The sequence below is a fragment of the Engystomops pustulosus genome, chromosome 7 (assembly GCF_040894005.1).
Source record: "Engystomops pustulosus chromosome 7, aEngPut4.maternal, whole genome shotgun sequence".
Classification (NCBI taxonomy): Eukaryota; Metazoa; Chordata; class Amphibia; order Anura; family Leptodactylidae; genus Engystomops; species Engystomops pustulosus.
Genome location: NC_092417.1, coordinates 43,948,786 through 43,975,232, shown reverse-complemented (window position 1 = coordinate 43,975,232; position 26,447 = coordinate 43,948,786). Strand labels below are relative to the sequence as shown.

At 44.7% G+C, this 26,447-nt stretch overlaps 1 protein-coding gene across 1 annotated transcript in view; it reads right to left on the bottom strand.

Moving 5' to 3' along the window:
* SPTBN5 (spectrin beta, non-erythrocytic 5) overlaps window positions 1-25,590 on the bottom strand; it is a 236,894-nt gene extending 211,304 nt beyond the window's left edge. Inside the window, exons 1-5 of the mRNA XM_072115674.1 lie at window positions 25,488-25,590; window positions 20,552-20,678; window positions 4,962-5,129; window positions 3,564-3,680; window positions 1,067-1,224 (exon numbers count right to left, since the gene is read on the bottom strand). Coding sequence (XP_071971775.1) covers window positions 1,067-1,224; window positions 3,564-3,680; window positions 4,962-5,129; window positions 20,552-20,671 — 563 coding nt within the window. The 5' untranslated portion in view covers window positions 20,672-20,678; window positions 25,488-25,590. The remainder of the gene's footprint in view (window positions 1-1,066; window positions 1,225-3,563; window positions 3,681-4,961; window positions 5,130-20,551; window positions 20,679-25,487) is intronic.
* Between the last annotated feature and the right edge of the window lie 857 nt (window positions 25,591-26,447).

Genomic DNA, 26,447 nt, shown 5'->3' with positions numbered 1-26,447 from the left:
TTGTGTTGCATGCGACCTTTTTGTGGCACACTTGCACTAGTTATCATGCGACACAAATTAGGGGGCGTTCTGGGGCTCAGTCGGACCATACGGCAGATTTAAAATGCAAAGTCTGACAGAATTGTGTTCCACGGCCCATGTTAAAGGTGGACAAAAGAAAAGTCGGAGCAGTGCGGGGGGCACCAGATTCATGAAGAATGTGCGCCAGAAGTCCTGAATCTGGCACCCTCTGCACAACAGGCAAACTTGATTTAGTGCAGTTTGCACTGTTGTTAGTAAATGTGCCCCATAGGTCCTTTTCCTACACCAACCGTGCATGGTGTTATGTGGATAACTTATAAAGAAGATTGGTTTTTACTACGGATGTGCCACAGTGATTTTTCTTGCTTGTTGATTTTTTTTCCTTTCGATGAAAGAATGTAAAAGTCCAAAATGCGTTATTTATTATTTATGGATGAAGAGCGAAGCGATCTCCAGCACTCAGGTAAGTTAAAAACTTGGTTCCTTTATTGATGCATGATTCAAAGAGGATGTAAATGTATGATAGAAAAACACACACAGTGACGGAATCACACATTTCCAGCTGTAAAATTCAGCTCATCCATCACCACGTGTGTTTTTTCCCTATGAATCTACATCCTCTTTTAATATTGCATTAATAAAGGAACAAAGTTTATAACTGAGTGCTGGAGATCGCTTCGTTGTTCATCCAAGCTGATACCATTGCCGACACGGTATTCCATCTTACCTGCTCTTTCCCGCCTCTCCGTGCACCAAATAAAAAAATATGTGAAGGTGACTGCTTCCAGTTACAGTGGAACGGTGACTTTATATTTCTTTTCTGTTGCCTTTCATTGACATGGAATAAAAGTGTGTTTTTATTGAATTCCATTTTATTTGATTTTTTTGGATTCGGGACTTTACTGACTGGACCTTATCCAGGATATTCCAAGCACCAGTGTATGCTGGCTGGGATGGAGGTGAGCCGAATAGTTTTTTCATTTTCTTAGTTACTTTCTTTGAATAACTTTGTTGGACAGGCTACATGTCTAAAACGAGGAAATACCTGTGAGCATGGATGAGAGCATTAAAGGCCAGGCCGTCCCTCCAGCTACCGGAGAAGTCCTGTACATCTACATTTGAGTAGGGGGCTGTTTTGATCTGGCACCATATAAGAAGAGCTTCCTTAGCAGATGCTTTAGCTGCACTGGCACCAAACTCATCCTGTCCAAATGACAAAACAGTAAACATATCAGGATTTTTTCAGAGATCAATTCTTGTACCCCTGCAGAGATCACATTTCCTTTGATTCTCATAACTAGACATTGTTCTATGAACAATAAGTACAAATGATCAAGACTTTACATTATGATAAGAGATTATACTCCGAAAAGCCACTGTTAAGATGCGTAGCATATCCCAAGAGACAATGGACCAGTACTCCATGTTGTATGTTTTTGGCTGGCCACGTATTCTTGTTCAGCTAATAACATCTACTCTCTCACACACAATCTTCAGCATAGTGGGGATAAGCCAGTGGCAGGAAAAAATATTTGGTATTTAAAAATGTAACACTCTGATACCTTATATACTCGAGTATAAGCCTAGTTTTTCAACACAAAATTTGTGCTCAAAAACCCTAACTCGGCTTATACTCGAGTCAACTAAAAAAATAAAGTCAAAACTCACCTTTCTGACATCACCTGTAGGTCCTCTTCTGTCTGAGACAGTCTGAGACAGAAGAGGACCTATGGGGGACGTCGGAAAGATGAGTACAGTGTTATTTTTTTTCCTACTACAGGGGCTGGGCAGGCTGTATGCTACAGGGGCTGGGCAGGCTGTATGCTACAGGGGCTGGGCAGGCTGTATGCTATGGGGGCTGGGCAGGCTGTATGCTACGGTGGCTGGGCAGGCTGTATGCTACGGGGGCTGGGCAGGCTGTATGCTACAGGGGCTGGGCAGGCTGTATGCTACAGGGGCTGGGCAGGCTGTATGCTACAGGGGCTGGCAGGCTGTATGCTACAGGGGCTGGGCAGGCTGTATGCTACAGGGGCTGGGCAGGCTGTATGCTACGGGGGCTGGGCAGGCTGTATGCTACGGGGGCTGGGCAGGCTGTATGCTACGGTGGCTGGGCAGGCTGTATGCTACAGGGGCTGGGCAGGCTGTATGCTACAGGGGCTGGGCAGGCTGTATGCTACAGGGGCTGGCAGGCTGTATGCTACAGGGGCTGGGCAGGCTGTATGCTACAGGGGCTGGGCAGGCTGTATGCTACGGGGGCTGGGCAGGCTGTATGCTACGGGGGCTGGGCAGGCTGTATGCTACGGTGGCTGGGCAGGCTGTATGCTACAGGGGCTGGGCAGGCTGTATGCTACAGGGGCTGGGCAGGCTGTATGCTACAGGGGCTGGCAGGCTGTATGCTACAGGGGCTGGGCAGGCTGTATGCTATGGGGGGGCTGGGCAGGCTGTATGCTACAGGGGCTGGCAGACTATATACTGGGAGGCCGTAACCAATGCATTTCCCACCCTCGGCTTATACTCGAGTCAATAGGTTTTCCCCGTTTTTTGTGTTGAAATTAGGGGTTTCGGCTTATACTCGGGTCGGCTTATACTCGAGTATATACGGTACTTTTCCCATTAAATTGGCAATATGGAGGCTCCAATACACTCACTGTTTCTGTTGACATTTAGTTTACTGTGTATACATTTAGCGTTGCAAGTTCTTGTATGCCACTATTATTGCTGGAAGTACCATTGACAAGTACAGTTTGGGCGGTAGCCCGAGGCCCAAGCCTCCTAGTGGGCCCATGGCCACCATAAAAACCCACCAAATTGTATACTGAAAAAAGGACCTTCACCCATGAAATCCTTGTATGGCCACCGAAACCACCCACCGAATTTTGTACTGAGAAGGACCTTCACCCATGAAATCCTTGTTGTTCTCAAAAATTATATGAACTAAAGTTTGAAAGCAGGCAGAATGGACACATCCTCCAATATCCAAGCAGCTGATTCTAGTACCATATGTAGGGAGTGAATTCCAGACTTTTAGGGGCAATTATATTGATACAGACCAGGGTCCATAGCAGTGTTAACCCACAATTTCACAAATTCTCCAGTAGGTAACACAAAACAGAAACAAACATTACAAAATTACAAATGTGTTACAAAACTAACACAAAAAACTGGAAATATTTATTTAGCCACTACATAAACATTGGTCGTTAACTGATATGGTCCAAGGTGCCACCCACAGAGCCAGAAGTCACTTATATAATAGTATAATATAATACAATACTACCATAACAGGATAAGCCCTTTAAATACAGAGTCAAACAAAATAAATCAATCCATCACTATTCTCAGTAGCAGAAATGAAGCCCATCTAGTAGTGTCCCATTTGAGGTCACAACTTTCCAATAGAGTCCTAAACAGAAGGTACACAGAGAAAACATTCCTTGTATAAGAACACACACACAAATGAGATAGAAGTGAATGCTACTCATCCAGAACTCATTTGTATTACAAGAGCATGATAGTTTCACAGATGTTTCTATGACAATTACCGTATCCAAAGTGATGGAAGATATTTGAAAACGGAGAATAATGATCCAGATCAGTCCCAATATTAATGTTCTATCTCCATCTACAATATTCTCTGGCCCAATTAACTTCACAGGCACCTGGAATTATAAAAAAAAATCATAACAATCAATAAGTAAAATTCTGAAATATTAACATCACAACTTGAATGTAAGGCTACATTTACACGACCATGTGCAGCCGTATGTCCTATCTTTCCCCATGTGCACGGCCCGTACGCCATGTATGGAGAGAAGAGGGGACACCTCTCCATCACACCGGATGTATGCCAGACGGGCATATTCGTCCATATGAACATAGCCTTACTCTGCAATGGGCTATGATTGTTTTCAATAAAGAACCTACATTCGAGCAAAACTACTGAGTATCCAATAATTCATAACAAAGTCATAGAGACAATTAAATCTTTATTATTACATAGTCTCTATGACTTTGTTATGATTCATTGGATACTCTGTAGTTTTGCTCGAGTGGTGGTTCTTTATGGTAAATTGATGATATTTTGGGGTCCTCTAGATTGTGAGCAGGATAATTTGCTTGAATAACTTAACTGCCCCTCTACTTAAGAACACGCGACTTACAGATGACCCCTAGTTACAATCGGACCTCTGGATGTTGGTAATTTACTGTACTTTATCCTTAGGCTACAATGATCAGCTATAACAGTTATCACAGGTGTCTGCAATTAAGCTTTATTGTTTATCCTGGTTCTTATGACAACTCAATATTTTTGTGTGAGATGGTAACTCACATGTGTGAGTAAACAAATATGTATATATTTTAAGGGGTAAGTGGGACCCCATTCAGAAGTCTGCTTCTCCTAGTTACGCCCCTGCTAATGACGTAACCCTTTAATGATCTACAGATGGCTGGACAAATACAGTAAGTTGGATGCCTTTTCATGTTAAGATGTCTGAGACTTTTCAAAAGGCTCATTAAGTCTCAGACCTCAAAATCCTTGAGTGAATATAATTGTGGAAAACATATAAATAACTTTTTGTAACATTTTTGGGGGTATTATTCCCAAACCAGTATTGTATATCCCATGACTACAATCTATATTACATATCCCATGACTTTAATGTACCCAAAATAATAAGAATTTTGAGCTTGGATAATACCATATATTGTCTTCGTATTGTATTTCTACTATGTTGCAGAACAAATCGTATTTCCCTATTGTGAAATATTAGGTATATCATTAGCCAGCTCCAGGTATATTATTGTTACACCCTGTGTAGGAGATCACATAAATCTTGGGTAACATATACCATGATATATTGTTGGAGCTATGATGTTACATTTGTATAACTATAATATGATATTGAGACCACAACATTTTTCCAAATTGCAAAACTGACCTTAGACTTAAGGAAAGTTAACGCTTTGCTGTTGTTTTCCAAGAAATGGACTCTCATTTTTCCTCTTGCTGGTTTGGGCAACTGTTCTCCTGAAATGAACTCCAGAAGCCGTAGCAGGTATAAGCCATCTCGTAGATCTATGTAGATGTCTTCTATTGGGATACTACCCTATATGGAAAAACAGCAAAAGATTGAACAGCCTACAGATTAAATTTACTGTATAGTAATACTGAAGTCTGAGCTGCCTATTATGCTGTTAAATGGAAGTGGGGCTTTGGGCTCATATAGGGGAAAATATTACATTACAGAATGGAGCTGTAGTCATGTGGGGGAAAACAAGACCGTATGGTCTGTATTGTGTGGGAAGGAATGATCTACATGAATGACACCTGCACACAGAAACGCAAAAGATTTTCTCTCTAGATTGGTATGTGGAAATCTGCTCTGGATTGTAGTAGTTGTGACACAGCTGTGATAGAAGAGCTACCATATACATTCGGGGGTGGGGTGATTTCACACATCTCCAGCACAAACATCATAGATGACATAGGAGCATTACACTACATGTGCAATCACCTTTACACGCACATATATATATATATATATATATATATATATATATATATATATATGTATATATATGTGTGTGTATACTGCTACATTTATTTATACTATGCACACACATTATACTATGATGCTTGCAACAGATATACATCTCCAGTACAATTCCTGTGCAAAAATTATTCACAACCTATAGGTGACCAAGCAGCATTACATCACATGTGCAATTACATACTATATATATATATATATCCCTTTGCCAATTATTGAGGTCCCATTTGAAAGAATAGCAATGGACCTGGTAGGACCCTTAGTGAAGTCAGCTCGGGGGCATCAGTACATCCTAGTCATTGTGGATTATGCAACACGTTACCCCGTGGCTGTCCCCCTAAGGAACCCCTCCTCCCGAAATATTGCCAGGGAGTTGTTCTATGTTTTTTCCCGCACAGGGATTCCCAAGGAGATCTTAACGGACCAGGGAACCCCGTTCATGTCAAAGGTGATGAGGGAACTGTGTAAGGTGTTAAGTCACCCAGTTGCGCACATCAGTGTACCACCCCCAGACAGATGGTCTTGTGGAGCGATTTAATAAGACCCTGAAAGCCATGCTGAAAAAGGTGGTAGAGAGGGATGGGCGAGACTGGGACTGTCTTTTACCGTATCTTTTGTTTTCGATTAGAGAAGTGCCCCAATCCTCCACCGGGTTTTCACCCTTTGAATTACTTTATGGCAGGCACCCCAGAGGTCTCTTAGATGTGGCAAAAGAAACTTGGGAAAGTGAGGTTACACCATATAAAAGTGTGGTTGAGCATGTAGCTCAGATGCAGGAAAGGATGTCCAGGGTGATGCCAATTGTAAAGGAGCATCTTCTCCAGACCCAAGAGTCACAGGCCAGGGTCTATAATAGATCTGCTCGTGTGAGACAGTTCCATCCAGGAGATCGCATACTGGTGTTAGTCCCTACTGTGGAGAGCAAGTTCCTAGCAAAATGGCAGGGGCCCTATGAGATAGTGGAAAAGGTTGGGGAGGTCAACTATAGGGTCCATCAGCCAGGGAAGAGGAAGCCCTTCCAGATCTATCATGTCAATCTGATCAAACCCTGGAAAGAGAGAGATCCCCCCCCCCCCCCCGAGGCTTCTTGCCTAGTGACTCAATCGGAGTCAGCCATCGAAGCCGTAAAAATTTCAGAGACCTTATCCCCTTCCCAAAAACAACATTGTAGGGAAATGCTGCAGAGGAACAAGGATCTCTTCACAGAAAGCCCTGGTTGTACTAATGTGATAGAACATGAAATCCTCACAGAGCCTCATGTCAGGGTAAATTTAAAGCCATACAGGATCCCTGAGGCCCGTAGGGAGGTAATCTCCAAAGAAGTCCACAGGATGTTAGAACTGGGAGTGATTGAGAGGTCCAAAAGTGGGTGGTCCAGCCCCATAGTGTTAGTGCCAAAGCCAAATGGTGAATGGAGATTCTGCAACGACTACCGCAGACTCAATGAGGTATCCACAGTGGATGCTTACCCCATGCCCAGGGTGGATGAGCTAATAGAGCAATTAGGGCCAGCCAGGTACATCAGCACCCTAGACCTTACTAAGGGATATTGGCAGATTCCATTGTCTAAAGAGGCTAAGGAAAAAACAGCTTTTTCCACACCTGAGGGGAGTTTCCAGTACGTTCGAATGCCATTTGGGTTGCAGGGGGCCCCTGCCACTTTCCAGAGAGCCATGGACCAGGTTCTAAGTCCTCACAGGAAGTATGCAGCAGCGTACTTGGATGATATTGTCATTTTCAGTCATGACTGGGAAAGTCACCTCATTAAGCTTCAGGCTGTCCTGAATTCTCTAAGAAGGGCTGGATTTACGATTAATCCAAATAAATGTGCCCTAGGAATGGATGAAACCAGGTACCTGGGTTACATAGTGGGAAGAGGAGAAATTAAACCCCAACTAAATAAAGTGGAAGCTATTCAGAATTGGCCCCACCCACTTAACAAGAAACAGGTCCGGGCATTTCTAGGAATTGTGGGATACTACAGGCGATTTGTCCCCAGGTTTGCAGAGATAGCAGTTCCTTTGACAGACCTCACAAAGGGTACAAAGTCGGCAATGGTGCAGTGGTCTCCAGAAGCAGAGGGGGCTTTTAAAGAGTTAAAGGAAGCCTTGTGTAGTCAACCAGTGTTGATAGCTCCTGACTTCTCCCGCGAGTTTGTGGTCCAGACAGATGCGTCTGATGTAGGTCTGGGTGCAGTTATGTCTCAAGTAGTCAATGGGGGAGAGCACCCAGTAATTTATCTTAGCAGGAAACTGTCCCCAGCGGAGAAAAATTATGCCATCATTGAGAAAGAATGTCTGGCCATAAAGTGGGCACTAGACTCCCTCAGATACTATTTATTGGGAAGGAGGTTCAAACTAGTGTCAGACCATGCCCCACTAAGATGGATGCGGGAGAAGAAGGGGAAAAATGCCCGGGTCTCCCGCTGGTTCCTGGCCCTACAAGATTTTTCTTTCACAGTGGAGCACAGGCCAGGAAAAATGCAGGGAAATTCAGATGCCCTGTCCAGGGTGCATAGTCTGGTGGCTAAAGGTGCCAAAGCCCCTGGCTTTTGTCAGAGGAGGGGGGTATGTGAGAAGGTACAAGGGGCCATTATTGATGGCAGATATGTGTCACCGAGGTGCCTGGCCTCAGTGAAGTGAGCCGGTTAATGTTTGGTCAGGAACCTTAGGTTTCTGACAATATTTAATGTAGCAAAGCTGCTTAATGCAGTTGATCCGGGCCGGCTTTCATTGGAGTAGTCAAGAGCAGGGTGGGTGACTACTCCCACATATCCAGGCCAGGTTTTGGCTGAGAGATAAAGCCAGGAAGCTCAGGTGAGCTGTGTGATGTGTTTGCAGTCTGGAAGTCTCAGCTATAGTGCATGCAGAGCTGGAGGTGTTACACAGCCAAAGACCAGAAATAGTGACATTGTTTGGTTATGCTGCTGGATGGAGACACAACCTACAAAGGACTGTGAGTCAAGCCTGTTTATATGGACTGTATTTTCTGTTATATGCTGAAGCAAACTATTCTGTTTCTTTAATCTGTTTTGGAAAGAAATAAAACAGCTACCTGGACTGTTACTGAAGTTGCCATTTGAGTTGATTCCACACAATATATATATATATATATATATATATATAAATGCTGCATTTATTTATACCATGCACACACATTATACTATAACACTTAGTTTTGTGATGAGTTAGTCAAGTCAGTCAAGAGGACAAAGAAGTATTTACCAGGGGTCATGGTATCTCTGAAGACATGATCACTATACAGCTAACTTACACTTCAGAGGATACATGCTGAGAAACAATGTAGCAGTCTCTTGAATTATCCACTGCTTAGTGAGGAACTGATTTATGGTACACATCAGGAATAGAATAAGCAGAGGTAATCAGAGAAACCCAGCAAGAAATTACCTGACTGGGCAAATTGCCAACATAGGTCTTGTGGTCATTTGTTGAGTCCTCCAGACCCAATAGAAGTGGGTCCAAACAGGGCAGTGATGGCAAACCTTTAATAGTCTGGGTGCCAAAACTACAACCCAAAACCCACTTATTTATTACAAAGTGCCAAGATAACAATTCAAGCAGTAACTTATTGCAATCTCCTTAAGGTCCTGAGGACTCCAATATCACTGACAGAAGGAGGGGAAATTTAGATTGCCGTTGCAGTTTCCCTTGGGAGCCCTCTGAACAAGAATTCTCATGGGGATAAGAGCAGGAGCTCCAATGATAATCTGACCCTGTCCACGACTTCTCTCTCTTCCTGCCATCTCAGGTAGACCAGGATGCTTCACTTTAAAATAAAGGTGAGCATGGCATGTCCTCGGCTACCTGGAATCCTGGAAGGGTCTCTTAAGGCCTGTCTCATGAACGCTGTTCTGGGGCAAAAGCATGAGCAGGGGCGTAAATACAGTGGTAGCAGCCATAGCAGCTGCTATGGGGCCCAGTTATCCTACCTGACTTGGATAACCAAGGAGGATGTGCACCATTATATACATATTATGCTGCACATTGTACAGAATAATATGTATATAACATAAATGTGATGCATGTATGTTGAATCTGTGATGTGTATATGCTGTATGTGTGCATATATGCTGTATGTTTGTATAGGGCAACTTATGTGCTTGTATATGCTCTATATGTGTCCACATGAGTGTATAAATGTTTGATTGTAGCTCGAATGTGTGAGTATTACAAATATGTGGGAAAGGGGGCGCCATTAAGAAACCTGCTATGGGGCCCTGCATCTCCTGGTTACGCCCCTGAGCCAAAGGTTCACCACCACTGAAATTGGGTATATAGACAGTGTATTGTAATAGCACAAAACATAAATAAAACCTGCAATAAATCAACCATTTATCTACAGAAAAAAGTGCCTCAAATGTCATATGCATTGAGGGATCATACTTTTCTCGAAATTACCCATTCCGCTACTGTATGCCATGTATAATATTGATATCTCCTCATGTAGAGAAGGGGCCTTTAAGCCCTCTCAATCACCAGAGCTTTTATTTTTACTGCGAGTATTTTTCTTACTCGCAGTAAATATAGATAACAATCAGGGAGGGAATTACTACATTATGTCAGGAATGTAACACGCTTTTTATTGCATTTTCATTCTGTATGTAACATTGAATAACGTTCTATAATACTATCTGCATCTGTCCACATATATTGCCACACACAAATAAATCCTTTTTAATACTTTTATGACTGTAGCTGACATGTACAGGTCAAAAGGGCCAAAACCTTCATTAATAACCTAGGAATGTATAAGAAAGATGAAATCCCTTATAGCCGTCTAGTCATTTTCTGTTCCAAAGTTCACATTAGTTTTCTTAGACAGGAATGACTTTATTATTTGAGCATTTAAGGGACATTGATATCTTTGGAAATGGGGATACAATCCATTAAAATATGACTGAATTTGTTGGTGGCTTATCTGAACCTTTACTCCTTTTCATAAATTGGATATTTTATAATATATAAAGATTAGAGATGAGCGAACATGCTCGTCCGAGCTTGATGCTCGGTCGAGCATTAGGGTACTCGAAACTGCTCGTTGCTCGGACGAATACTTCGCCCGCTCGAGAAAATGGCAGCTCCCGCCGTTTTGCTTTTTGGCGGCCAGAAACAGAGCCAATCACAAGCCAGGAGACTCTGCACTCCACCCAGCATGACGTGGTACCCTTACACGTCGATAGCAGTGGTTGGCTGGCCAGATCAGGTGACCCTGGGATAGACTAGCCGCTGGCCGCGCTGCTCGGATCATTCTGTCTCTGGATGCCGCTAGGGAGAGAGCTGCTGCTGGTCAGGGAAAGCGTTAGGGTGTTCTATTAGCTTACTGTTAGGCAGGAGTGATTCTCAAAGAACCCAACAGCCCTTCTTAGGGCTACAATAACGTTCTACTTTTTTTATTTTAATTTGCATCTTTTACCATTTTGTGAGGAATTAGCAGGGGGACTTGCTACCGTTGTGTTTAGCTCTTAGTGGCACACATATCCATAGCAAAGACCGAAGTGGGAAAATTCAGTAGGGGTTGGATTTCTATTAGGCAATAACTCAGTGTCATCTCATCTGGCATAGTAGTGTGCTTCCTTTGATACTTGGCTAGAAAATAGCCATAGGAGAATACAAACAGCTTCTTGAAGCCTACAGTAGCGTTCTATATATTTGATTTCTGGTTGATCTGCTGGTGGCTTTAGTTTCTGCAGTGCATGTACTTGCCAATTCTGAGCAATTTGTAGTGAGACTTGCGACCGCTGTGTTCTGCGCTTAGTGGCGCACATATCCATAGCAAAGGCTGAAGTGGGAAAATTCAGTAGGGGTTGGATTTCTATTAGGCACTAACTCAGTGTCATCTCATCTGGCATAGTAGTGTGCTTCCTTTGATACTTGGCTAGAAAATAGCCATAGGAGAATACAAATAGCTTCTTGAAGCCTACAGTAGCGTTCTATATATTTGATTTCTGGTTGATCTGCTGGTGGCTGTAGTTTCTGCAGTGCATGTACTTGCCAATTCTGAGCAATTTGTAGTGAGACTTGCGACCGCTGTGTTCTGCGCTTAGTGGCGCACATATCCATAGCAAAGGCTGAAGTGGCAAAATTCAGTAGGGGTTGGATTTCTATTAGGCAATAACTCAGTGTCATCTCATCTGGCATAGTAGTGTGCTTCCTTTGATACTTGGCTAGAAAATAGCCATAGGAGAATACAAACAGCTTCTTGAAGCCTACAGTAGCGTTCTATATATTTGATTTCTGGTTGATCTGCTGGTGGCTTTAGTTTCTGCAGTGCATGTACTTGCCAATTCTGAGCAATTTGTAGTGAGACTTGCGACCGCTGTGTTCTGCGCTTAGTGGCGCACATATCCATAGCAAAGGCTGAAGTGGGAAAATTCAGTAGGGGTTGGATTTCTATTAGGCACTAACTCAGTGTCATCTCATCTGGCATAGTAGTGTGCTTCCTTTGATACTTGGCTAGAAAATAGCCATAGGAGAATACAAACAGCTTCTTGAAGCCTACAGTAGCGTTCTATATATTTGATTTCTGGTTGATCTGCTGGTGGCTTTAGTTTCTGCAGTGCATGTACTTGCCAATTCTGAGCAATTTGTAGTGAGACTTGCGACCGCTGTGTTCTGCGCTTAGTGGCGCACATATCCATAGCAAAGGCTGAAGTGGGAAAATTCAGTAGGGGTTGGATTTCTATTAGGCACTAACTCAGTGTCATCTCATCTGGCATAGTAGTGTGCTTCCTTTGATACTTGGCTAGAAAATAGCCATAGCAATAGGATAGGATTGTTTGGTTCTAAAAACTCAAAAAAAAACAAAAAACACAAAAAAAAACAAAAAACACAAAAAAACACAAAAAAAAACAAAAAAAAGTAAAAAAAAAAAAAAGTTATAACTCTCATTTTAAAAATGTTTAACCCCAGGGCTAGGGGTAGAGGACGAGGGCGGGGACGTGGGCGTCCAACTACTGCAGGGGTCAGAGGCCGTGGTCCTGGGCGGGGTGAGACACCACCTGCTGATGAGGGAGCAGGGGAACGCCGCAGAGCTACACTCCCTAGGTTCATGTCTGAAGTTACTGGGACTCGTGGTAGAGCACTGTTGAGGCCAGAACAGTGCGAACAGGTGATGTCGTGGATTGCTGACAATGCTTCGAGCAATTTGTCCACCACCAGTCAGTCTTCCACGCAGTCCACCCATGTCACCGAAATCCCCACTCCTCCAGCTCCTGCACCTCAGCCTCCTCCCCCCCAGTCTGCCCCCTCCCAGGAAAATTTGCCATTTGAACCGGCATACTCTGAGGAACTGTTTTCTGGACCCTTCCCACAGTCACAAACCACTTGTCCGGTTGCTGCTGAGCAATTTTCCGATGCCCAGGTTTTCCACCAGTCACAGTCTGTGGGTGATGATGACCTTCTTGACGTAGTGGAAGTGTGTAAAGAGGTGTCCGACGATGAGGAGACACGGTTGTCAGACAGTGGGGAAGTTGTTGTCAGGGCAGGAAGTCCGAGGGGGGAGCAGACTGAGGGATCGGAGGATGATGAGGTGACAGACCCAAGCTGGGTTGAGAGGCCGGGTGAACACAGTGCTTCTGAGACGGAGGAGAGTCCTCGACCTGAACAGGTTGGAAGAGGCAGTGGTGGGGCCAGACGGAGAGGCAGGGCCAGAGCTGGTGCATCAGCGCCACTGTCAACTAGTGAAGCTCCCGTGGTGAGGGCTCTTGCGGCGAGGGCTAGATCTTCAGAAGTGTGGAGGTTCTTTAAGGAAACACCGGATGACCGACGGACTGTGGTGTGCAACATTTGCCAAACCAGGCTCAGCAGGGGTTCCACCACTACTAGCTTAACTACCACCAGTATGCGCAGGCATATGAATGCTAAGCACCCCACTCAGTGGCAACAAGCCCGTTCACCTCCGGCCGTGCACACCACTGCTCCTTCCCCTGTGTCAGCTGCTAGTCAGCCCCCTGCCCAGGACCCTGCCACAAAAACCCCATCGTCGCCTCCACGATCCTCCACAGCATCCACCAGCGTTCAGCTCTCCATACCCCAGACGCTGGAGCGGAAACGCAAATATAGTGCAACCCACCCGCACGCCCAAGCCCTTAATGTGCACATCTCCAGATTGCTTAGCCTGGAGATGCTGCCCTATAGGCTAGTAGAGACCGAGGCCTTTCGCAACCTCATGGCGGCGGCCGCCCCTCGGTATTCGGTCCCCAGCCGCCACTACTTTTCCCGATGTGCCGTCCCAGCCCTGCACCAGCACGTGTCAGACAACATCATCCGTGCCCTGACCAACGCCGTTTCTGACAAGGTCCACCTGACCACGGACACGTGGACGAGTGCTGCCGGGCAGGGCCACTATATATCGCTGACGGCACATTGGGTTAACTTGGTGGAGGCTGGGACCGAGTCTGACCCTGGGGCTGCTCATATACTGCCGACGCCGAGGATTGCGGGGCCTACCTCGGTCCAGGTGTTTCAGGCCTACTATGCCTCCTCCTCCTCCCACCCCTCCTCCACCTCCTCCTCCGAACTACCATCCGTGGGCACGGCGCCATCAGTCGGTAGCTCTAGGCACAGCAGCAGTGCCGTCGCTAAGCGACAGCAGGCGGTGCTCAAACTGCTGAGCCTAGGCGACAAAAGGCACACCGCCCAAGAGCTATTACAGGGCATCACGGCGCAGACTGATCTGTGGCTGGCACCGCTGAACCTCAAGCCGGGAATGGTTGTGTGTGACAACGGCCGTAACCTGGTGGCGGCTCTGCAACTCGGCAGACTGACACATGTGCCATGCCTGGCCCATGTGTTAAATCTGATAGTGCAGCGTTTCCTCAAGACATACCCCAATCTGTCTGATTTGCTCACGAAGGTGCGCCGCATCTGTGCGCATTTCAGGAAGTCCAGCCCAGATGCTGCCACTCTCAGGGCAGCGCAGCGCCGCCTCCAACTGCCCGCTCACCGACTGTTGTGCGACGTGCCCACGAGGTGGAATTCAACACTGACCATGTTATCCAGAGTTTACCAGCAGCGCAGAGCGATTGTAGACTGCCAGATGTCAACTTCCACCAGAACTGGTAGTCAGGTCAGTCAGCTTCCTCAAGTCTACAATGAGGAGTGGACGTGGATGTCTGATATCTGTCAGGTGCTGAGTAACTTTGAGGAGTCAACACAGATGGTCAGTGGCGATGCCGCCATCATCAGCCTCACCATCCCGCTGCTTGGCCTGTTGAAAAACTCTCTGGTCAGCATGAAGTCGGAAGCTTTGCGCTCGTCACAAGAGACGGGGGAAGAATATTCCCTTGTTGATAGCCAAAGCACCCTGAGGTCTGTTTCTCAGCGCATATCGGAGGAGGTGGAGGTGGAGGAGGATGAGGAGGAAGAGGAGGAGAATGTTGGCGAGACACAAGAGGGGACCATTGTTGAGTCCTTCACTGTTCAGCGTGTATGGGCAGAAGAAGAGGAGTTGGAGGAGTTGGAGGAGGAGGAAATGGACAGTCAGGCCAGTGAGGGGAGTGAATTCTTACGCGTTGGTACTCTGGCGCATATGGCAGATTTCATGCTAGGCTGCCTATCCCGTGACCCTCGCGTTCAAAGAATTTATTCCAGCACCGATTACTGGGTGTTCACTCTCCTGGACCCACGGTACAAGCAAAATCTTGCCACTCTCATCCCTGCAGAGGAAAGGAGTGTGAGAATGCATGAATACCAGCAGGCCCTGGTGCACAAGCTGAAACAGTATTTCCCTTCTGACAGCGCTAGCGGCAGAGTGCGTAGTTCTGCGGGACAAGTAGCGAGGGAGAGTAGGCGAGCAGGCAGCTTGTCCAGCACTGGCAAGGGTACGCTTTACAAGGCTTTTGCCAGCTTTATGTCACCCCAGCAAGACACTGTCACCTGTCCCCAGTCTCGGCAGAGTAGGGCTGATCTTTACAGAAAGATGGTGAGGGAGTACGTAGCTGACCATACCATCGTCCTAAATGATCACACAGCTCCCTACAACTACTGGGTTTCAAAGCTGGACATGTGGCACGAACTGGCGCTGTACGCCTTGGAGGTTCTTGCCTGCCCTGCCGCTAGCGTCTTGTCCGAGCGGGTTTTCAGTGCAGCTGGTGGCATCATCACCGATAAGCGTACACGCCTGTCGACTGACAGCGCTGACAGGCTGACGCTTATTAAAATGAATAAAGGCTGGATTTCTCAGAATTTCCAATCTCCACCAGGTGAAGGAAGCTCAACCTGAATAATTGATCCACTCCTCCTCCTCCTCCTCATTTTCCTCCTTCTCCTCCTCTTTGTACAGTAAAGCAGAGGAAAATGGCTATTTTTTTGACAGGGCCCACTGGCTCTTGCTATACTTCATGCATTTAATTTTTCTGGAGGGCCACCTACCCGGTCCTCTGTTTGAAACAATTTTTGTGAGTGCCACATACAGGCACTCAATCTATTCCATTTTTCTGGAGGGCCACCTACCCGGTCCTCTGGTTTGAACAATTTTTGGGACTGCCACATACAGGCACTCAATCTATTCCATTTTACTGGAGGGCCACCTACCTGCTCCTCTGGTTTGAAGAATTTTTGGGACTGCCACATACAGGCACTCAATCTATTCCATTTTACTGGAGGGCCACCTACCTGCTCCTCTGGTTTGAAGAATTTTTGGGACTGCCACATACAGGCACTCAATCTATTCCATTTTACTGGAGGGCCACCTACCTGCTCCTCTGGTTTGAAGAATTTTTGGGACTGCCACATACAGGCACTCAATCTATTCCATTTTACTGGAGGGCCACCTACCTGCTCCTCTGGTTTGAACAATTTTTGGGACTGCCACATACAGGCACTCAATCTATTCCATTTTACTGGAGGGCCACCTACCTGCTCCTCTGGTTTGAAGAATTTTTGGGACTGCCACATACAGGCACTCAATCTATTCCATTTTACTGGAGGGCCACCTACCTGCTCCTCTGGTTTGAACAATTTTTGGGACTGCCACATACAGGCACTCAATCTATTCCATTTTACTGGAGGGCCACCTACCTGCTCCTCTGGTTTGAAGAATTTTTGGGACTGCCACATACAGGCACTCAATCTATTCCATTTTACTGGAGGGCCACCTACCTGCTCCTCTGGTTTGAAAAATGTTTGGGACTGCCACATACAGGCACTATCCAAATTAAATTGTCTCCATAGCAGCCTCCACACGTTGTCTCCATTGCTACCTCCAAAAGTCGTCCATATAGCTGCCTCCATACATCGTCCCTTTATCAAACGAGGTGTGTCAGGCAGAAATTTGGGTTGTTTTCATGGATTCCACATCAAAGTTGTTAACTTTGTCGCCACCCTGCTGTGTTATCCACAAAATATACTGGCAAACTTTTACCATTTACGGATATTATTTCAGCGCTTCTTGCGCATCTGTTTACATTCCCCTCACCCGGCATATCCTAAACTTATAAGAACGCTACTACACTTGATCTTATACAAAAGGTTCTTAGAAGTGCTGTTTGGGGAGTAGCCTAGAGACAGGGGCTTGGATTGGCGAAAGCTCGCCTGGCAGCGGAACGCCAGCTCCATGCGCATCATGCGCTTCTTGCGCATCTGTTTACATTCCCCTAACCCGCCATATCCCAAACTTATAAGAACGCTACTACACTTAACTTGGTGCAGGCTGGGACCGAGTCTGACCCTGGGGCTGGTCATATACTGCCGACGCAGAGAATTGCGGGGCCTACCTCGGTCCAGGTCTCAAAGGCCTACTATACCTCCTCCCACCCCTCCTCCACCTCCTCCTCCTCCGAATTACCATCCGTGGGCATGGCGCCATCAGTCGGTAGCTCTAGGCACAGCAGCAGTGCCGTCGCTAAGCGACAGCAGGCGGTGCTGAAACTGCTGAGCCTAGGCGATAAAAGGCACACCGCCCAAGAGCTATTACAGGGCATTCCACATCAAAGTTGTTAACTTTGTCGCCACCCTGCTGTGTAATCCACAAAATATACTTGCAAACTTTTACCATTTAGGGATATTATTTCAGCGCTTCTTGCGCATCTGTTTACATTCCCCTCACCCGCCATATCCTAAACTTATAAGAACGCTACTACACTTGATCTTATACAAAAGTGCTGTTTGGGGAGTAGCCTAGAGACAGGGGCTTGGATTTGCGAAAGCTCGCCTGGCAGCGGAGCGCCAGCTCCATGCGCATCATGCGCTTCTTGCGCATCTGTTTACATTCCCCTCACCCGGCATATCCTAAACTTATAAGAACGCTACTACACTTGATCTTATACAAAAGTGCTGTTTGGGGAGTAGCCTAGAGACAGGGGCTTGGATTGGCGAAAGCTCGCCTGGCAGCGGAGCGCCAGCTCCATGCGCATCATGCGCTTCTTGCGTATCTGTTTACATTCCCCTCACCCGGCATATCCTAAACTTATAAGAACGCTACTACACTTGATCTTATACAAAAGTGCTGTTTGGGGAGTAGCCTAGAGACAGGGGCTTGGATTGGCGAAAGCTCGTCTGGCAGCGGAGCGCCAGCTCCATGCCAAGATCCAACTAACATAGTTTTAACTGCAGCACCTTTAATCTACTACTAGTTCACTGCCTCCATACATGGTCCCCTTATCAAACGAGCTGTGTCAGGCAGAATTTTGGGTTGTTTTCATGGCTTCCATGTTAACTTTGTCGCCACCCTGCTGTGTAATCCACAAAATATACTGGCAAACTTTTATCATGTACCGATATTATTTGAGCACTTCTTGCTCACCTCCTTTGGTTCCTCTCTGCCACCCATTGGTTTGAAGCCTGAGTCCATTTAGGGTATGTCGCCATGACACTCTCTAGCCTGCTGCCGCTGCCTCTGCATGCCGTCCCCTATAGTGTCAGGGTCAATTATTGCATGTTTTAGATACTATCTAGCTTCATTCTGTCACTCTGTCATGGCCATGCTGTTGCCCATAATTTTGGCATAATGGTGCGTTTAAGCAGCCTCAGAGGCATCCATGCATGCTGCCCCTGCTGTTTCCTGTCCATTTCCGTGGTGTTTCCATCCTTTTCTGAGGTTCCCAGGTGTTTGGCCAAGCTTCCCTGTGCAGAGCCTTGGTCCCCTTGAAAAATGCTCGAGTCTCCCATTGACTTCAATGGGGTTCGTTATTCGAGACGAGCACTCGAGCATCGGGAAAAGTTCGTCTCGAATAACGAGTACCCGAGCATTTTAGTGTTCGCTCATCTCTAATAAAGATCCTTGAATTCTCCAACACCTTCCTCTCTACCAGGTATTAAAGGGATAGTATAATAATATCGATCAGCTGGTATCCTGTGTGTACAGAGCTGGAAGCAGACCCCTAGGTACACTCTGCAGTTCAGTTTATTTGAATGGGGACAAGGTGGCAATACCATAGCTGGCCACTAGACAGAATACAGCGATGTCTCCCTACAGCTCAGTATAATCTACTCATATCAGCTAATTGGTGCTAGGCTCAGGTGTGAGACCTCCACAATCTTTAGTTGTTAACTCACACTAATAATAGGCTATTAATAGTCATTCTCAGCCAATCGGACTCAATCATACATCCATTATGATTTATCAGACACAAATAACTTTACAATGACAATCATTTCTGCCGCTGCTCTCAGCGTGATCTGAGCCTGGAACAAGTTTTTGTATATAGGTGGGGGTCACATTATGGGAGGGTTAATGAGAGAGGGCAACAGAAAGGGAAGCATTAACAGTAGAGGCGTATACGGGGTATTCTCATCTGAGCATTCACATTTAATTAATCTGTCATATTTATACATAATTTCCCATAAATATAGTCATATGGTCCCTTTGAAATGAAGGACAGCTGTCCTTGGAGTAAAGGGACAAACGGTAAGGTCCAGGAATTACTGCATGTCCCACAGTCGTCATGTGGTAATAAAAGCTGAATTCAGGTGGTCAGGTGCCTCAATAGCACATGCCTGGCCACTGCTGGAAGAGTGAAGTGGTGGTTGGATCCAAGGACGCCTATCTCGTTTCTAAGGGACCATATGACGACATTTATGGGAAATTATCTTTACACAGGTACATTTCTTTCAATAACATTCAGTTGGTAAAAGAAAAAAAGTTTATATATATATAGATATGGCAAATGAGTTAAATTAAATGTGAATTCCCAGATGAGAATATCCCTTTAAATGAGCGGGCGAAAGGTGAGAGGGGCATGACAATAAGGGGATCATATAGTGTGCATTAGATAGTTTAAGGCCCATAAAAGGGTGCATTACATAGCAGGGGAGGCTCAAAATGAGTCATTATGGATAGATTCCAGCAATAACCTGTGTTCTGGCGGCGGCTAAATTCTGCAGGCTGCCCTGATCCGCTACGTTTCACTCTATGCCTGCTTTTTGCAAAAGTGGCATGAGGAGTGGAAAAACAAGAAATTTGGACTTTTTCAGGTCTTGTACTCCAGAACCTGGTGTCAGAGGCATGATAAATCAGAGTGACTATGTACAACTCCCTCAGCTGCTTTTGATCTATAACAAGCTGCCTACAGATAGGACACTATCTACATTCTGCAAAACTCCTTCTACTCCACAACATGATGCCTGCAGATAGGACACTATATAAAATCTGCTCAGCATGTCTTGATATGTAAACTGTGCCTGCAGATAGGACACTATGTACTATCTGCTCAGCTCCCCCTGCTGCTCTATAACATGTTGCCTGCAGATAGGACACTATGTACAATCGGCTCAGCTCCGCCTGCTCTATAACATGTGCCTGCTGACAGGACATTGTGTACAATTTGCTCAGCTCCTCCTGCTCTATAATATTCTGCCTGCAGATAAGACACTTTTCCACGTGACAGGTTCCCATTTAATATACTGTGAATTTGGATTTATAGATATGGGATCTTTATGTGACAACTACTTTAATTTGTTCTTTTTTTAGTTCTCATATCAGACACAGTATTACTACAATGTATGGCAGATTATATTTACATTCTCTCTGTAGATGTTGTTCATCCAGTTAGTAAAGGTCTTCTTTTGCATAGCCATGCGTTGCTCCTGTAGTTTCTTGATATGGCCCGTTTCATACTCAAGCATTCCTTCTTCATCCATGTTGATGCTTTGGGAAACAATATAAAAATTATTTTATGTCTTGACAGAAGAAAATGCAAAAATGCAAACTTAAAAGGAGAGAAAATAGGTAATAGAAAGCCTTTAGATTTTTTGCCAACAATGAGGTTGACTTGGCTGGAATATCTCTATTAATAAACTATCTAATATAGGATTTATGCAGCCATAAATATTGCCTTAAAGGACATCACCAGGATGAAGGATTGTAAACCAAGCTCACTGACATACTGGTGTGCACCCCCTCAGACATCATCTGCTTTTCTTGTAGCTTCTTATGCCCTTGTTTTTAAGAAATAAAGGTTTAAAAAATTATGCAATTGAGCCTGAGGGGCTCCAGGCTCCATTGACATCTATGGAACCCGGGGCCCCCCAGGTTAATTTGTATCACCCCCCCGTAAAAGCAAGGTCCTAAGGAGCTAAACAAGAGCAGATCCTGCCAGAGGGGGCACATACCAGTATGTCAGTGTGCTTGGTTTACAATCCTTCATCCTGGTGCGGCAATATTTATGGCTGAATAGATCCTATATTAGATAGTTTATTAATATAGATATTCCTTCATCCTGGTGGTAGATGTCCTTTAATTCTCAGTAAAACTTCAAAAATGTGTGCGCTATTGTAAAATATCATCTTCGGTATAAGGACCACAATAAAACTTTTCTATTATAAACCAAAAAATCACCTACATTTAGACATTTAAAAACAAATCTAAGAACAATATACATTCCATATTGCCACCCAGTGTTAATAAGTGAACAGAACAACTCATTATCAGATCAGACCTTTTGACCTGCCTTATAAAAATTCCTATGTATCACAGCGCCTGGCATCAGTGCATTTTTCGCTCAGCACTTGCTATGTTATTCTAATAAGTCCCTCATGGGACCTCAGCTGTTAATGTGCCTGGGATGTAAAGTGGGGAAAGCTAGCTGAAGAATGTCATATTGTGTTACAGGAAAAAGGATTTCCTATTTCTGGGAGAAGATTAAAAAAAAACTTAAATCTTCAATCCACATGAGATGTAGATGAAACATACAAAGACTCAGTGACCCTGCTAAATGCTCCATGGGACTCCATCGAGATGAAGGATCTGAAATGAGGACTGATATGCTATAGGACATTGTAGCTCCCTCATTTACAATTGTGGTCGCTATTAATATATTTAATTTTTTTTAAGAATGATGTATAAATCCATGATTAAGAGTCACTGGAGTTTCAACATGTGGATCCGCTATTCCCACTGCTATGTTTAATAAGGAAGAATATGTTTTTAACACCACAATCGATTGCCCGCGCACCATGTGCAGGTTCAAACTTCTTTGGCGTTGGGACCACTTCTAAACGCTGAGCAGAGATAAGTGGTGGGCCGCCCTCCATAGGTTGGGGTGAGATGCACTTTGGACTTGTGCTTTATGTGATACGGTGTATGTAAAGAGGATGTCTTTCCACCGACAGATTCGGACTTAGCGCGGGATTTAACATTTACATTTGTGTCACATCCAATGCACTTACATACACCAGGAGGAAGAAGGTGAACTCTGACGGACCTGATCGGGGAAGCGACACATGCAGGAAATTGGGCACATGATTTTCTTGAATCGCAGCAGATGTGCTTTCTGGCGGACATTCTGGATCGGGGATCGCGCAGGACCGGGTAAGTAAATGTGCCCCACTATGTTAAAGGTGCACCAATACGAAGTTGGTGCATTCTGCCGTACAGTGCAGGAGGAAGAACATGAAGAACATGCACCACATTTCATGAATCTGGTGCCCTCTGCACACTATACAGGCACACTGCTGTATATCCTGCTGGATATTCCCTAAACCAGACCTCCATTTTATTATGAGAGGAACATGTGGAGTAGCATTGAATTCTGCACTGTACTCCATGGGGCACATTTACTTACCTATCCGACGATAATGCACTCGGCCACGATTCACTAAGATCGTGCGCCCGATATTCTGAATGTGTCGCTTCCCCGCTCAGGTACGCCAGAGATCACCTTCTTCTTCCCGGTGCGTGCATTGGCTTGCAACACAATTTGAATCTTAAATCCCGCACGAATGTGCGATCCGCAACCCTTGGTAAATAAGCCCCAATGTGTATGTATGGTTGTATGCACATGACTATGACGGATTCTTTGTTGTTTGTTTTTCTCATTGACATTTTTGTTTCATATTAAAGCACATTTTGAGCACTTATTGTGAACATCAAATTGAAACAAAAACACTTGATGGTGTACAAAAACCCTCAAACCAAAGACAGCATAAACCAAAGCAGGCATAACAAGGATAACCATCAATCAGTAAGATGAAGAAGTTAAAGAAGGAGAAAAGAAAGAGAAGGAGAGAGCAAGAAAAATGGGAAGGGATAGGGGCGCATCAGGTCAGGTGACAAAATCGTCAAGTCAAGAGAGCTCAGGCGCTCCCTAAATCTAGTTGAGAAACTAAAGGAAGTCCTGGAAGACCGGGTGCGATGGAAATGGTCAGCAGTTGATGGGTCGGAGTGTATAAGGCTTTCCATGTGGTATATATCATGGACCTTGTGAAGCCATTGGGTCATTGTCAGGGGGTCTGTAGACCTCCAGTGTGCCAGAATATATGCTTGTGCTGCATCAAGCAAGTGGCGAGTCCGTGATTTTTGTACAAAGTCAATACCATATGCGAATGGGGCAAGAGAGCCATGTGAATGGTCAAATTCTGATCAGTCAAATTGTGGAACCAATGTCGTACATCATCCCAAAATTGCCTTGTTCTAGAACTGCCCTAAAAGAAGCAAACTGCCCTTCCCAGAACCAAAACTTCAACATAAAGGGGATACCCAGGGAACATTTTATGAAGCAAGTTTGGACCCTGTACTGTACCTTCTGGAGAGTATTTTACAATTGGTGGAGGGACATAATACATGCTCTCTGTTATGCTTAGAGGGTAATTTACGGAAAAAAGGAAGAAAAGGGGGGCATCACACTGACCCAGGTCTACCAGATTTATGGAACAGACCATACAGTATGTCAGATCCCTCAAAAAATTCACTATTTGTTTGCGGATCAAGGACATCTTATGGACTTGTGTGGTTTTGAGGGTTCACGTACAGTCAAAAAATAAGCTTTCTATTCTTGACTTGAGCACTGATACACAGCGACACATTATAGTGTACTTACTTCCTTTTCTCTGTTGTTCCTCTTTTAAAAAATCAATTTATGACAATTCTCTGCAAATACAATAAAGATTAAAGGCCTGTTATGTCAGTGCTATTATTTGTCCAAGCAGATATTGTGTAATAGCATCTATAGCAAGAGGGAACTGGAACCCATATCCCAGTTTATTCATGTAGGTGGATCATGTTATTGAACTATGAATTGTTAGAACTTTATGAGCCACTGCTCCCTTTAGGTAACAGCCTACAGCCTTTTTATGGCAGGTTTTAATGGTACAGCTACTAGTGAAAAAGAGTGCAATGGCTTTTGGGGAATTGAGAAACTGCTTGTAGACCAACAATAATAATTCTTTATTTATATAGTGCTCACAGATTACGCAGCGCTACACAGATCTTGCCAAATCAGTCCCTGTTCCTATGGGGCTCACAATCTAATCAACCTACCAGTATGTTTCGGAGTGTGGGAGGAAACCGGAGGACCCGTAGGAAACCCATGCAAACTAGGAGAGAACATACAAACTTTTTGCAGATGTTGACCTGGATGGGAACCCAGGACCCCAGCGCTGCAAGGCTGTAGTGTTGACCTCTGAGCCAATGTGCTGCCCAACAAAGGTTTTCAGGTATTCAACCTCTATGGTAAAACTGAATGTATCTAGTGTTGGACAGAGATAAAGATGCTTTCTCATTTTACCTTTTTTGAAGGGATCAGGTATAAAACTAGATATATTTGTAAATTGTGACCCCTTAGGTAACTCTCCACTACTAGACTATAATGGCATATGCTTCCAATCCTATAAATTGTGACCCTTTGGTGCCAAATTTCAATAAATTTATATTATCACTTCCATAATCTTATGACTTGTGCTCTTACTACATTATACTATGACCCCTCAATGCACCCACTCATTGACACCACTGTGCCCTCACACTATAACTTCCCCATTCTCCCACTCCTTAGCATTATGACAACCGGCGTTCTGTATTCTTGGAGACCATTAGCTTTTGTGTTCCCATTCCAACATACTGTTTACCCCACTCCTATACACCCTGCATCCACTGGGGCCTGGGCCGCCACTCCTATAGTTTATGACACATTGTCAGTCTTTGGCAGAAATTTTGCCAGGGATGGAATTAAAAGAATGTATAATAAAAAGCATTCCTGATCCTACAGGTGCCTCCTCTGTAACGGGACGCCCTAGGCACAGGCCCTCAATGCCTAATGGCAAATATGGCCCTGCACATAACTGTTCAAAGAATTAGAGATGGAAAAATTGGAAGGTCATGACTCTTGAAATACAATAGTATAAAAAAAATCTGAAAACATGCATGATTTATAGGTTTTATCTACATTAATCTGCGTGGCTTAAATCACACACATATTGAACATACACTTAAGATGTTGGCCATACACAAAATTTTGATCTTCCAATTAACATGCACAGTAACACACATAACAGAAGGGAACAGATCAAATTCATCCATCCGATACCCATCTCTGCGGTAGGGGGAGTGTCAGGAGACATATCTTCTCTGTGTAGCCAGATTTACATTACTAACTACATAACATAGGTGGGGAAGTCTGTCTAAATGTGGCTCAAATCCAACATCATGATACATTCAATAAAAAATAGGGGAAAAACTTACAGTTGTGGAGGTGAAGCAACCTTTGGTGTAACGTGTTCTCTTCCGTTCAGACACCAGGGCAGGGTGAGATTGAATGAGTGTATTTCACTACTGAACTGGAAAGGTGGAATGACCTTTGAGTAGAATTATGGAGGAAAGGCATTTACAACCTAAATACAAAGGTTTCATTTCCCAGATCAGAAATTATTCATCAACATATTGGTATAAAGTTCACAGTAACAGTTTTAATCCTTATTAGATCAATGGATGTAAAATATGCCTTTCTTCAAGTCTGTCAAGGAACGAAAATTAATCATTTTTGGGGAAACGAAAATCATGCCCCTAAATTACAACTTTTATCCAACACCAGAAACTGGCTTAGGCTCGATGCACTCATATGTGTGTTCTCACCCGGGCCGTAGCACATGGCTGGGTGGGAGGGGGTAGGCGCTCCTCACCCCTCCCTTCTCTATAGGGAGCTGAGCGGCTACGCTGCAAATCCAGACAGGAATTAGACCTGCCCTACATTTTGTGAATCAGACATGGTGCACTCTCAACACCCTACCCGTACATAATGCACCTCTATGGTGGCTGTGAGCCAGGTGCCGTTGTTGCGAATTGTATAATTAATTCCCCCATTGTGTCTTCTTATAATAAATATGTTTTATGAATGAATCTTTTAGCGCTGAGCTCTGTAGTATAAAGCATCCAGGCTCTGGTGTATCAGCCACCACAACACGCTGGTTGTGTGCCACAGTCTCACTGCTCTTACAGTAAAGAATCCGTCTATGGGGATGATAATTATGATGATGAAACTATATATGATGTAGTATAAGGTGCCCCCTCATTACAGGCCTAGATGTACAATTATTATTATTATTACATTGCAATAAACTGGCTTGTTGCCAATAACCAGGATTCTGGATTATTATTTGTTCGGAGATGCCCTGTACATAGGATGACCATGCCCATGGTAGCTCA